At 41.5% G+C, this 15,736-nt stretch overlaps 1 protein-coding gene across 12 annotated transcripts in view; it reads left to right on the top strand.

Moving 5' to 3' along the window:
- Positions 1-15,736, top strand: part of nab (NGFI-A-binding protein homolog) — a 1,330,987-nt gene that overhangs the window by 899,866 nt on the left and 415,385 nt on the right. For 8 of the 12 annotated variants that reach the window (XM_070104957.1, XM_070104962.1, XM_070104958.1 and 5 more), the window contains one exon: positions 6,548-6,661. In XM_070104957.1, the coding sequence (XP_069961058.1) occupies positions 6,548-6,661 (114 nt within the window). The remainder of the gene's footprint in view (positions 1-6,547; positions 6,662-15,736) is intronic. The other 4 variants (XM_070104964.1, XM_070104966.1, XM_070104961.1 and 1 more) reach the window with 1 other exon arrangement.

The following is a 15,736-nucleotide window of genomic DNA, read 5'->3' as shown; positions in this document are numbered from 1 at the left end:
TGGGTTGTGGTAGTGTTGTGTGGTGGGTTGTGGTAGTGTTGTGTGGTGGGTTGTGGTAGCGTTGTGTGGTGGGTTGTGGTAGTTGTGGTGTGTGGTAGCGTTGTGTGGTGGGTTGTGGTCGTGTTGTGTGGTGGGTTGTGGTAGTGTGTGGTGGGTTGTGGTAGTGTTGTGTGGAGGGTTGTGGTAGTGTTTTGTGGTGGATTGTGGTAGTGTTGTGTGGAGGTTTGTGGTAGTGTTGTGTGGTGGGTTGTGGTAGTGTTGTATGGAGGGTTGTGTGGAGGGTTGTGGGAGTGTTGTGTGGTGGGTTGTGGTAGTGTTGTGTGGAGGTTTGTGGTAGTGTTGTGTGGAGGTTTGTGCTAGTGTTGTGTGGAGGGTTGTGGTAGTGTTGTGTGGTGGGTTGTAGTAGTGTGTGGGGGGTTGTGGTAGCGTTGTGTGGTGGGTTGTGGTAGCGTTGTGTGGTGGGTTGTGGTAGTGTTGTGTGGAGGGTTGTGGTAGTGTTGTGTGGTGGGTTGTGGTAGTGTTGTGTGGTGGGTTGTGGTAGTGTTGTGTGGTGGGCTGTGGTAGTGTTGTGTGGTGGGTTGTGGTAGTGTGTGGTGGGTTGTGGTAGTGTTGTGTGGTGGGTTGTGGTAATGTGTGGTGGGTTGTGGTAATGTTGTGTGGTGGGTTGTTGTAGTGTTGTGGTGGGATGTGGTAGTGTTGTGTGGAGGTTTGTGGTAGTGTTGTGTGGTGGGTTGTGGTAATGTGTGGAGGGTTGTGGTAGTGTTGTGTGGTGGGTTGTGGTAGTGTTGTGTGGAGGGTTGTGGTAGTGTTGTGTGGTGGGTTGTGGTAGTGTTGTGTGGTGGGTTGCGGTAGTGTTGTGTGGTGGGTTGTGGTAGCGTTGTGTGGTGGGTTGTGGTAGTGTGGTGGGCTGTGGTAGTGTTGTGTGGTGGGTTGTGGTAGTGTGTGGTGGGTTGTGGTATTGTGTGGAGGATTGTGGTAGTGTTGTGTGGTGGGTTGTGGTAGTGTGTGGTGGGTTGTGGTATTGTGTGGAGGATTGTGGTAGTGTTGTGTGGTGGGTTGTGGTAGTGTTGTGTGGTGGGTTGTGGTAGTGTTGTGTGGAGGTTTGTGGTAGTGTTGTGTGGTGGGTTGTGGTAGTGTTGTGTGGAGGGTTGTGGGAGTGTTGTGTGGTGGGTTGTATTGTGTAGGGGGTTGTGGTAGTGTTGTGTGGAGGTTTGTGGTAGTGTTGTTTGGAGGGTTGTGGTAGTGTTGTGTAGAGGGTTGTGGTAGTGTTGTGTTGAGGGTTGTGGTGGTATTGTGTGGTGGGTGGTGGTATTGTGTGGTGGGTGGTGGTATTGTGTGGTGGGTGGTGGTATTGTGTGGTGGGTGGTGGTATTGTGTGGTGGGTGGTGGTATTGTGTGGTGGGTGGTGGTATTGTGTGGTGGGTGGTGGGTTGTGGTAGTGTTGTGTGGTGGGTTGTGGTAGCGTTGTGTGGTGGGTTGTGGTAGTTGTGGGGTGTGGTAGCGTTTGGTGGGTTGTGGTCGTGTTGTGTGGTGGGTTGTGGTAGTGTGTGGTGGGTTGTGGTAGTGTTGTGTGGAGGGTTGTGGTAGTTTTGTGGTGGGCTGTGGTAGTGTTGTGTGGTGGGTTGTGGTAGTGTTGTGTGGTGGGCTGTGGTAGTGTGTGGTGGGTTGTGGTAGTGTTGTGTGGAGGGTTGTGGTAGTGTTGTGTGGAGGGTTGTAATAGTGTTGTGTGGTGGGCTGTGGTAGTGTTGTGTGGTGGGTTGTGGTAGTGTTGTGTGGTGGGCTGTGGTAGTGTGTGGTGGGTTGTGGTAGTGTTGTGTGGAGGGTTGTGGTAGTGTTGTGTGGAGGGTTGTAATAGTGTTGTGTGGTGGGCTGTGGTAGTGTTGTGTGGAGGGTTGTGGTAGTGTTGTGTGGAGGGTTGTGGTAGTGTTGTGTGGAGGGTTGTGGTAGTTTACTACACGAGGGTCATAAAGGTTGGTTAATGGGGTTTAAAGTCTATCTACTACACGAGGGTCATAAAGGTTGGTTAATGGGGTTTAAAGTCTATCTACTACACGAGGGTCATTAAGGTTGGTTAATGGGGTTTAAAGTCTATCTACTACACGAGGGTCATTAAGGTTGGTTAATGGGGTTTAAAGTCTATCTACTACACGAGGGTCATAAAGGTTGGTTAATGGGGTTTAAAGTCTATCTACTACACGAGGGTCATTAAGGTTGGTTAATGGGGTTTAAAGTCTATCTACTACACGAGGGTCATTAAGGTTGGTTAATGGGGTTTAAAGTCTATCTACTACACCAGGGTCATTAAGGTTGGTTAATGGGGTTTAAAGTCTATCTACTACACGAGGGTCATTAAGGTTGGTTAATGGGGTTTAAAGTCTATCTACTACACCAGGGTCATTAAGGTTGGTTAATGGGGTTTAAAGTCTATCTACTACACGAGGGTCATTAAGGCTGCAGGTCACCTGTACACCACCAGTCAAGAATACTTTAATACCTAAAATACTGATTAATGTAAACTGCCAGTGTATATACACTGAGATATACACCTCTCAGTGTATATACACTTGAGATATACACCTCTCAGTGTATATACACTGAGATATACATCTCTGTGTATATACACTGAGATATACACCTCTCAATGTATATACACTTGAGATATACACCTCTCAATGTATATACACTTGAGATATACACCTCTCAATGTATATACACTGAGATATACATCTCAATGTATATACACTGAGATATACACCTCTCAGTTTATATACACTGAGAGACATACACCTCAGTGTATATATACTGAGAGACATGTACCTCTCAGTGTATATACTGAGACATAGACCTCTCAGTGTATATACTGAGAGACATAGACCTCTCAGTGTATATACTGAGAGACATAGACCTCTCAGTGTATATACTGAGAGACATAGACCTCTCAGTGTATATACTGAGAGACATAGACCTCTCAGTGTATATACTGAGAGACATAGACCTCTCAGTGTATATACTGAGAGACATAGACCTCTCAGTGTATATACTGAGAGACATAGACCTCTCAGTGTATATACTGAGAGACATAGACCTCTCAGTGTATATACTGAGAGACATAGACCTCTCAGTGTATATACTGAGAGACATAGACCTCTCAGTGTATATACTGAGAGACATAGACCTCTCAGTGTATATACTGAGAGACATAGACCTCTCAGTGTATATACTGAGAGACATAGACCTCTCAGTGTATATACTGAGAGACATAGACCTCTCAGTGTATATACTGAGAGACATAGACCTCTCAGTGTATATACTGAGAGACATAGACCTCTCAGTGTATATACTGAGAGACATAGACCTCTCAGTGTATATACTGAGAGACATAGACCTCTCAGTGTATATACTGAGAGACATAGACCTCTCAGTGTATATACTGAGAGACATAGACCTCTCAGTGTATATACTGAGAGACATAGACCTCTCAGTGTATATACTGAGAGACATAGACCTCTCAGTGTATATACTGAGAGACATAGACCTCTCAGTGTATATACTGAGAGACATAGACCTCTCAGTGTATATACTGAGAGACATACACCTCTCAGTGTATATACTGAGACATACACCTCAGTATATATTCCATGTATAACACTGAGAATATCGTCGTATATAATTACATAATAAATAAGAAGAATCTTGTCAGTGATAATGTTAGTTCTTTGATTATTATTATTATGATGATTATTATTGTATTGTTAATACTGATGTTAACACTTGCTAACACTGTTGTTAACACTGTTATCACTTGTTAACACTATCACTGTTGTTAACACTGTTATCACTTATCACTGTTATCACTGTTGTTAACACTGTTATCACTGTTGTTAACACTGTTAACACTTGTTAACACTGTTATCACTGTTAACACTTGTTAACACTGTTATCACTGTTAACACTTGTTAACACTGTTGTTAACACTGTTATCACTTGTTAACACTGTTATCACTGTTGTTAACACTGTTATCACTGTTAATACTGTTAACATTGTTATCACTGTTAACACTGTTAACACTCTTGTTAACACTGTTATCACTGTTATCACTTGTTAACACTGATGTTAACACTGTTATCAATGTTAACACTGATGTTAATACTGATGTTTACACTGTTAACACTCTTATCACTTGTTAACACTGTTATCACTGTTAACACTTGTTATCACTGTTGTTAACACTGTTAACACCGTTAACGCTGATTTTGTTAGTAAAAGAAAACAAGTGTAACTAATGTAACATTGTGGCAACGTTTCGCTCTCCAGGAGATAAGTAGTAATTCAACATATAGTGAACATGGACTCCAGGTTGAGGGACTGATTACCTCAGACTCCTCCTCTTTACACCTTTCTGCTTTGTATTAGACTGATGAAGTCAGTGGGGCGAAACGTTTCTTCAATAAAGATTCCCATATATTGCATAAGTCTCTGTCTTCAATGTATGTATTGTAACTGTTTTGATAAAGCTCCTGGTGAGCGAAACGTTGCCACAGTAAAGTACGACATTAGTTACACTTTGAAGTCTTTTTACTTAACATATTAAGGGATAACTAAACTAATATTAACATATTAAGGGATAACTAATATTAACATATTAAGGGATAACTAAACTAATATTAACATATTGAGGGATAACTAAACTAATATTAACATTGTGGGATAACTAAACTAATATTAACATATTGAGGGATAACTAAACTAATATTAACATATTAAGGGATAACTAATATTAACATATTAAGGGATAACTAAACTAATATTAACATATTGAGGGATAACTAAACTAATATTAACATTGAGGGATAACTAAACTAATATTAACATATTGAGGGATAACTAAACTAATATTAACATATTGAGGGATAACTAAACTAATATTAACATATTAAGGGATAACTAATATTAACATATTGAGGGATAACTAAACTAGTATTAACATATTGAGGGATAACTAAACTAGTATTAACATATTGAGGGATAACTAAACTATTATTAACATATTGAGGGATAACTAAACTAATATTAACATATTGAGGGATAACTAAACTAATATTAACATATTGAGGGATAACTAGTATTAACATATTGAGGGATAACTAAACTAATATTAACATATTGAGGGATAACTAAACTAGTATTAACATATTGAGGGATAACTAAACTAATATTAACATATTGAGGGATAACTAAACTAATATTAACATATTGAGGGATAACTAAACTAGTATTAACATATTGAGGGATAAACTAATAACATATTGAGGGCTAACTAAACTAATATGAACATATTGAGGGATGACTAAACTAATATTAACATATTGAGGGATAACTAAACTAATATTAACATATTGAGGGATAACTAAACTAGTATTAACATATTGAGGGATAAACTAATATTAACATATTGAGGTATAACTAAACTAGTATTAACTTATTGAGGGATAACTAAACTAATATTAACATATTGAAGGATAACTAAACTAGTATTAACATATTGAGGGATAAACTAATATTAACATATTGAGGGATAACTAAACTAGTATTAACATATTGAGGGATAACTAAACTAGTATTAACATATTGAGGGATAACTAAACTATTATTAACATATTGAGGGATAACTAAACTAATATTAACATATTGAGGGATAACTAAACTAATATTAACATATTGAGGGATAACTAGTATTAACATATTGAGGGATAACTAAACTAATATTAACATATTGAGGGATAACTAAACTAGTATTAACATATTGAGGGATAACTAAACTAATATTAACATATTGAGGGATAACTAAACTAATATTAACATATTGAGGGATAACTAAACTAGTATTAACATATTGAGGGATAAACTAATAACATATTGAGGGCTAACTAAACTAATATGAACATATTGAGGGATGACTAAACTAATATTAACATATTGAGGGATAACTAAACTAATATTAACATATTGAGGGATAACTAAACTAGTATTAACATATTGAGGGATAAACTAATATTAACATATTGAGGTATAACTAAACTAGTATTAACTTATTGAGGGATAACTAAACTAATATTAACATATTGAAGGATAACTAAACTAGTATTAACATATTGAGGGATAAACTAATATTAACATATTGAGGGATAACTAAACTAGTATTAACATATTGAGGGATGAACTAATATTAACATATTGAGGGATATCTAAACTAATATTAACATATTGAGGGATAACTAAACTAATATTAACATATTGAGGGATAACTAAACTAATATTAACATATTGAGGGATAACTAAACTAATATTAACATATTGAGGGATAACTAAACTAATATTAACATATTAAGGGATAACTAAACTAATATTAACATATTGAGGGATAACTAAACTAATATTAACATATTGAGGGATAACTAAACTAATATTAACATATTGAGGGCTAACTAAACTAATATCAACATATTGAGGGCTAACTAAACTAATATGAAGACATTATCGTTACAGTGGCGGTAACATCACAACCATCGAACGAGTCAGAGTTACAACTGTACCGGGTGTTACAGAGAGCCAACCTGCTTAATTACTACGACACCTTCATCAGTCAAGGTAGAGTGAAAGGTCATTATGGAACAACAGTCAGTATAGTCTTACTAACGCTACCTACCTGCCTCAGTGTTCTCTCATTTGCATACCGTTACTGCTAGTTAGTATCTATATTTACCTTTAGTTTCCTTTATTACAGACAAATATGTTTTTTTGTTTCATTTCTTTGTTGATTTTTTTGTTATTTGGAGTAAATTGATGGTAGACTATTGTGCTTATGTTTAGTATTTAATGGTGGACTATTTTATATCGGTAATTATGGGCAGACTAATGGAATTTAGTAATCTGTTTCTGTCTAATATGTTTGAGGGTTGGATTAAATATGACCCAACTCCATGTTCTGTTTAGAACATGGAGTTGGGTCCTCCATTTGAGTCCTCCATTTGTGTCCTCCATTTGTGTCCTCCATTTGTGTCCTCCATTTGTGTCCTCCTGTTGGGTCCTCCATTTGAGTCCTCCAGTTGGGTCCTCCATTTGAGTCCTCCAGTTGGGTCCTCCATTTGAGTCCTCCATTTGAGTCTTCCAGTTGGGTCCTCCAGTTGTAACTAAAACACCAGTTCGTGAAAGAGTTGATTTATATAGCACGTAAACAGTTCCCGGGAGAGTTTGGAGGTGTACCTCAAACACAGCTGCTTCTAACTCTTCCTAAGACGACCTTAGAGGAAATCGGTTCTTGATTTGGTGTTTCACTTGACCCCGACAGATGCTCGATAATACTTAGATCCGGTGATTGTGCGGCTTGTCCAGGTGTTCAGCTTGTCTTCTGTGATCTCCATGTCAGTTTTAAAGAACTCTAGCAGTGCTAATTATTGTGGTGTCATCTTGGAAGATGGCACCACCATTGGGTACCAGTGTTTGTACCATTTGTCGAATTTGGGTGATCAAAATCGACAGATATGTTTGGGTGTTGACCTGCCTTGCGGTGCTAGTGCCAGGCCAAGACAATTCCACGATATTGCTGCCCAAATCATCATGGATCCACATCCATACTTCACAAATTATAAGCTTCTATAGAATGTCCCCAGACCGAAATTCTGCCAGAAGTTACGTTCTTCCATTGTCCAGTTCTTAATCAGTACACCATTGTTTGCAATTTGCAATATCTGCTTATGAAAGCAAGGGTTTAGCAATTGCATCTCTGCCAGGATATCCGGCTGCAGGGAGACCAAGATCAAATGATTTGGCTGAACGCTGGTTCGCAAGATGCGGATTTATGTCTGAAGTTGTAGTCTTGTGACTTGTTGACACAATACACTTAAATATTGGTGGGTCCTGGTTATACAGCTTCCCTAGTACTGTTGTTGGAGGTTGTATTACCATCACTAGTGTTGTTGTTGGAGGTTGTATTACCATCACTAGTGCTGTTGTTGGAGGTTGTATTACCATCACTAGTGTTGTTGGAGGTTGTATTACCATCACTAGTGCTGTTGTTGGAGGTTGTATCACCATCACTAGTGCTGTTGAAGGTTGTATCACCATCACTAGTGCTGTTGGAGGTTGTATCACCATCACTAGTGCTGTTGAAGGTTGTATCACCATCACTAGTGCTGTTGAAGGTTGTATCACCATCACTAGTGCTGTTGTTGGAGGTTGTATTACCATCACTAGTGCTGTTGTTGGAGGTTGTATTACCATCACTAGTGCTGTTGTTGGAGGTTGTATCACCATCACTAGTGCTGTTGTTGGAGGTTGTATTACCATCACTAGTGCTGTTGTTGGAGGTTGTATCACCATCACTAGTGCTGTTGGAGGTTGTATTACCATCACTAGTGCTGTTGTTGGAGGTTGTATTACCATCACTAGTGCTGTTGTTGGAGGTTGTATTACCATCACTAGTGCTGTTGTTGGAGGTTGTATTACCATCACTAGTGTTGTTGGAGGTTGTATTACCATCACTAGTGCTGTTGTTGGAGGTTGTATTACCATCACTAGTGCTGTTGTTGGAGGTTGTATCACCATCACTAGTGCTGTTGTTGGAGGTTGTATCACCATCACTAGTGCTGTTGAAGGTTGTATCACCATCACTAGTGCTGTTGTTGGAAGTTGTATCACCATCACTAGTGCTGTTGTTGGAAGTTGTATCACCATCACTAGTGCTGTTGAAGGTTGTATCACCATCACTAGTGCTGTTGAAGGTTGTATCACCATCACTAGCACTGTTGTTGGAGGTTGTATTACCATCACTAGTGTTGTTGGAGGTTGTATTACCATCACTAGTGCTGTTGTTGGAGGTTGTATTACCATCACTAGTGCTGTTGTTGGAGGTTGTATTACCATCACTAGTGCTGTTGTTGGAGGTTGTATTACCATCACTAGTGCTGTTGTTGGAGGTTGTATCACCATCACTAGTGCTGTTGTTGGAGGTTGTATTACCATCACTAGTGCTGTTGTTGGAGGTTGTATTACCATCACTAGTGCTGTTGTTGGAGGTTGTATCACCATCACTAGTGCTGTTGTTGGAGGTTGTATCATCACTAGTGCTGTTGTTGGAGGTTGTATTACCATCACTAGTGTTGTTGGAGGTTGTATTACCATCACTAGTGCTGTTGTTGGAGGTTGTATCACCATGACTAGTGCTGTTGGAGGTTGTATCACCATCACTAGTGCTGTTGTTGGAGATTGTGCTTTCACTAGTGATGTTGGAGGTTGTATCACCATCACTAGTGATGTTGGAGGTTGTATCACCATCACTAGTGCTGTTGTTGGAGGTTGTATTGCCATCACTAGTGCTGTTGGAGGTTGTATCACCATCACTAGTGCTGTTGTTGGAGATTGTGCTTTCACTAGTGATGTTGGAGGTTGTATCACCATCACTAGTGTTGTTGGAGGTTGTATTACCATCACTAGTGCTGTTGTTGGAGGTTGTATTGCCATCACTAGTGCTGTTGGAGGTTGTATCACCATCACTAGTGCTGTTGTTGGAGGTTGTATCACCATCACTAGTGCTGTTGTTGGAGATTGTGCTTTCACTAGTGATGTTGGAGGTTGTATCACCATCACTAGTGATGTTGGAGGTTGTATCACCATCACTAGTGCTGTTGTTGGAGATTGTGCTTTCACTAGTGATGTTGTTGGAGGTTGTATCACCATCACTAGTGATGTTGGAGGTTGTATCACCATCACTAGTGATGTTGGAGGTTGTATTACCATCACTAGTGCTGTTGTTGGAGGTTGTATTACCATCACTAGTGCTGTTGTTGGAGGTTGTATCACCATCACTGCAGACATGACCATACAGTTTCTCTCGTAACATTCCGACAGTTTTGGTGACTGATGCTCCGACAGTCTAAGTGTGTGAGGTCGTTGATGGTCGTCTCTACCTCGTTCTATTGTCTCAAACAAAAGAACAACACGAAAGGGACCTGAAACACGTTTAAATTGACTATTTAGACATTCGACAGTTAGGCAGTTACACATGTCGACAGTTACATATGTCTACGTACACTTACATAGGTCGACATACAGTTACACAGGTCGACAGTTACATAGGTCGACGTACAGTTACACAGGTCGACAGTTACATAGGTCGACATACAGTTACACAGGTCGACAGTTACATAGGTCGACATACAGTTACACAGGTCGACAGTTACATAGGTCGACATGCAGTTACACAGGTCGACAGTTACATAGGTCGACATACAGTTACATAGGTCGGCAGTTACATAGGTCGACATACAATTACACAGGTCAACAGTTACATAGGTCGACGTACAGTTACACAGGTCGACAGTTACATAGGTCGACATAGTTACACAGGTCGACAGTTACATAGGTCGACATAGTTACACAGGTCGACAGTTACATAGGTCTACATACAGTTACACAGGTCGACAGTTACATAGGTCGACATACAGTTACACAGGTCGACAGTTACATAGGTCGACGTACAGTTACACAGGTCGACAGTTACATAGGTCGACGTACAGTTACACAGGTCGACAGTTACATAGGTCGACATACAGTTACACAGGTCGACAGTTACATAGGTCGACGTACAGTTACACAGGTCGACAGTTACATAGGTCGACATACAGTTACACAGGTCGACAGTTACATAGGTCGACATAGTTACACAGGTCGACAGTTACATAGGTCTACATACAGTTACACAGGTCGACAGTTACATAGGTCGACATAGTTACACAGGTCGACAGTTACATAGGTCGACGTACAGTTACACAGGTCGACAGTTACATAGGTCGACGTACAGTTACACAGGTCGACAGTTACATAGGTCGACATACAGTTACACAGGTCGACAGTTACATAGGTCGACGTACAGTTACACAGGTCGACAGACAGTTACAGGTCGACATACAGTTACACACGTCGACAGTTACAAAAGTCGACAGTTAGTTACCTGTGCAGGTTGACAGTTTAAGTAGCAGATGTTCATATTATTTTGTCGACTTTAGACTTTAGACTCAGGAATTTTTTAATGCTTGTTTTGTCTACGTTTTTACTGTACTTGTTACTTCTCTCTCATCATCTGCACGCGCATTATGTCTGGTCTAAGTAGCAGTAGTATTGCCTACGTAGGGCTATGTAGCACGTGTAGGCTACGTAACGTATGTCCAGGCTATGTAGCACATGTCTAGGCTACGTATATGCAGGCTACGTAGCACATATCTAGGCTATGTAGTACATAGCTAGGCTATGTAGCACATGTCTAGGCTACGTATATGCAGGCTACGTAGCACATATCTAGGCTATGTAGCACATATCTAGGCTATGTAGCACATATCTAGGCTATGTAGCACATATCTAGGCTATGTAGCACATAGGCTATGTTGCACATGTCTAGGCTACGTATATGCAGGCTACGTAGCACATATCTAGGCTATGTAGCACATAGCTAGGCTATATAGCACATGTCTAGGCTACGTAGCACATATCTAATCTATGTAGCACATAGCTAGGCTATGTAGCACATGTCTAGGCTACGTATATGCAGGCTACGTAGCACATATCTAGGCTATGTAGCACATAGCTAGTCTACGTAGCACATGTCTAGGCTACGTAACGTATGTCCAGGCTATGTAGCACGTGTCTAGGCTACGTAACGTATGACCCGGCTATGTAGCACATGTCCAGGATATGTAGCACATGTCTAGGCTATGCATCACATGTCTAGGCTATGTAGCACATGTCTAGGCTATGTAGCACATGTCTAGGCTATGTAGCACATGTCTAGGCTATGTAGCACATGTCTAGGCTATGTAGTATATGTCTAGGCTATGTAGCACATGTCTAGGCTATGTAGCACATGTCTAGGCTATGTAGTATATGTCTAGGCTATGTAGCACATGTCTAGGCTATGTAGCACATGTCTAGGCTATGTAGCACATGTCTAGGCTATGTAGCACATGTCTAGGCTATGTAGCACATGTCTAGGCTATGTAGTATATGTCTAGGCTATGTAGCACATGTCTAGGCTATGTAGCACATGTCTAGGCTATGTAGCACATGTCTAGGCTATGTAGCACATGTCTAGGCTATGTAGCACATGTCTAGGCTGTATAGTACATGTTGAACCTTTGGATCACTGTGGATTCCTGTGGATCACTGTGGATCACTGGATTCCTGTGGATCACTGTGGATCACTGTGGATTCCTGTGGATCACTGTGGATTCCTGTGGGTCACTTTGGATCACTGTGGATTCCTGTGGGTCACTTTGGATCACTGGATTCCTGTGGATCACTGTGGATTCCTGTGGATCACTGTGGATTCCTGTGGATCACTGTGGATTCCTGTGGGTCACTTTGGATCACGGTAGATTACTGTGGATCACTGTGGATTTCTGTGGGTCACTATGGATCTATATCAACCACTGTGGATCACTATAATCATTGTGGATCACTGTGGATCACTGTGGATCACCGTGGATCACTGGATCACTGTGGATCACTGTGGATCACCGTGGATCACTGTGGATCACTGTGGATCACTGTGGATCACCGTGGATCACCGTGGATCACTGTGGATCACTGTGGATCACTCTGGGTCACCGTGGATCACCGGGGATCACCGTGGATCACTGTGGATCACTGTGGATCACTGTGGATCACTGTGGATCACTCTGGGTCACAGTGGATCACCGGGGATCACCGTGGATCACTGTGGATCACTGTGGATCACTGTGGATCACCGTGGATCTCTGTGGATCACTGTGGATCACTGTGGATCACCGTGGATCACCGTGGATCAACGTGGATCACCGTGGATCACAGTGGATCACTGTGCATCACCGTGGATCACTGTGGATCACTGTGGATCATCGTGGGTCACTGTGGATCACCGTGGATCACCGTGAATCACTGTGGATCACTGGATCACTGTGGATCACTGTGGATCACCGTGGATCACCGTGGATCACTGGTTCACTGTGGATCACTGTGGATCACTGTGGATCACTGTGGATCACCGTGGATCACTGTGGATCACTGTGGATCACTGTGGATCACCGTGGATCACCGTGGATCACTGTGGATCACTGTGGATCACTCTGGGTCACCGTGGATCACCGGGGATCACCGTGGATCACTGTGGATCACTGTGGATCACTGTGGATCACTGTGGATCACTCTGGGTCACCGTGGATCACCGGGGATCACCGTGGATCACTGTGGATCACTGTGGATCACTGTGGATCACCGTGGATCTCTGTGGATCACTGTGGATCACTGTGGATCACCGTGGATCACCGTGGATCAACGTGGATCACCGTGGATCACAGTGGATCACTGTGCATCACCGTGGATCACTGTGGATCACTGTGGATCACCGTGGGTCACTGTGGATCACCGTGGATCACCGTGAATCACTGTGGATCACTGGATCACTGTGGATCACTGTGGATCACCGTGGATCACCGTGGATCACTGGTTCACTGTGGATCACTGTGGATCACTGTGGATCACTGTGGATCACTGTGGATCCCTGTGGATCACTGTGGATCACTGTGGATCACTGTGGATCCCTGTGGATCACCGTGGATCACTGTGGATCACTGTGGATCACTGTGGATCACTGTGGATCACCGTGGATCACTGTGGATCACCGTGGATCACCGTGGATCACCGTGGATCACCGTGGATCACCGTGGATCACCGTGGATCACCGTGGATCACCGTGGATCACAGTGGATCACCGTGGATCACCGTGGATCACCCTGGATCACCGTGGATCACTGTGGATCACCGTGGATCACTGTGGATCACCGTGGATCACTGTGGATCACCGTGGATCACTGTGGATCACCGTGGATCACCGTGGATCACTGTGGATCACCGTGGATCACCGTGAATCACTGTGGATCACCGTGGATCACTGGATCACCGTGGATCACTGTGGATCACTGTGGATCACTGTGGATCACTGTGGATCACTGTGGATCACCGTGGATCACCGTGGATCACTGTGGATCACAGTGGATCACTCTGGATCACCGTGGATCACTGGATCACCGTGGATCACCGTGGATCACCGTGGATCACCGTGGATCACCGTGGATCACCGTGGATCACCGTGGATCACTGTGGATCACCGTGGATTACTGTGGATCACTGTGGATCACTGTGGATCACCGTGGATCACTGGATCACTGTGGATCACACTGGATCACTGTGGATCACCGTGGATCACCGTGGATCACTGTGGATCACCGTGGATCACTGTGGATCACTGTGGATCACTGTGGATCACCGTGGATCACCGTGGATCACTGTGGATCACCGTGGATCACTGTGGATCACTGTGGATCACCGTGGATCACTGTGGATCACCGTGGATCACCGTGGATCACTGTGGATCACTGTGGATCACCGTGGATCACTGTGGATCACCGTGGATCACTGTGGATCACCGTGGATCACCGTGGATCACTGTGGATCACCGTGGATCACTGTGGATCACCGTGGATCACTGTGGATCACTGTGGATCACCGTGGATCACCGTGGATCACTGTGGATCACCGTGGATCACCGTGGATCACCGTGGATCACTGTGGATCACCGTGGATCACCGTGGATCACCGTGGATCACTGTGGATCACCGTGGATCACCGTGGATCACTGTGGATCACCGTGGATCACTCTGGATCACTCTGGATCACCCTGGATCTATTACAGAAAATTACTTAGCAGAATTTAGTAGCTTAAGCCATTGTATTGTAAATTAAGCCATTGTATTGTAAATTAAGCCATTGTATTGTAAATTTAGCCATTGTATTGTAAATTTAGCCATTGTATTGTAAATTAAGCCATTGTATTGTAAATTAAGCCATTGTATTGTAAATTAAGCCATTGTATTGTAAATTTAGCCATTGTATTGTAAATTTAGCCATTGTATTGTAAATTAAGCCATTGTATTGTAAATTAAGCCATTGTATTGTAAATTAAGCCATTGTATTGTAAATTAAGCCATTGTATTGTAAATTAAGCCATTGTATTGTAAATTAAGCCATTGTATTGTAAATTTAGCCATTGTATTGTAAATTTAGCCATTGTATTGTAAATTTAGCCATTGTATTGTAAATTAAGCCATTGTATTGTAAATTAAGCCATTGTATTGTAAATTAAGCCATTGTATTGTAAATTAAGCCATTGTATTGTAAATTAAGCCATTGTATTGTAAATTAAGCCATTGTAACTAATATTACGTTAATGTATCGTTAATTACGTTTTCTGTATCGTCAATTACGTTTTGTGTATAGTTAATTACGTTATTTTATGTATCGTTAATTACGTTATTTCATGTATCGTTAATTACGTTTTCTCTATCGTTAATTACGTTATTTTCTGTATCGTCAATTACGTTATTTTATGTATCGTTAATTACGTTATTTTATGTATCGTTAATTACCATATTTTGTATCGTTAATTACGTTATTTTATGTATCGTTAATTACGTTATTTTCTCTATCGTTAATTACGTTATTTCATGTATCGTTAATTACGTTTTCTCTATCGTTAATTACGTTATTTTCTATATCGTCAATTACGTTATTTTATGTATCGTTAATTACGTTATTTTATGTATCGTTAATTACGTTTTCTCTATCGTTAATTACGTTATTTCATGTATC

The sequence above is a fragment of the Cherax quadricarinatus genome, chromosome 96, assembly GCF_038502225.1.
Source record: "Cherax quadricarinatus isolate ZL_2023a chromosome 96, ASM3850222v1, whole genome shotgun sequence".
NCBI lineage: Eukaryota > Metazoa > Arthropoda > Malacostraca > Decapoda > Parastacidae > Cherax > Cherax quadricarinatus.
This window is presented reverse-complemented; position numbering and strand designations above follow the sequence as displayed.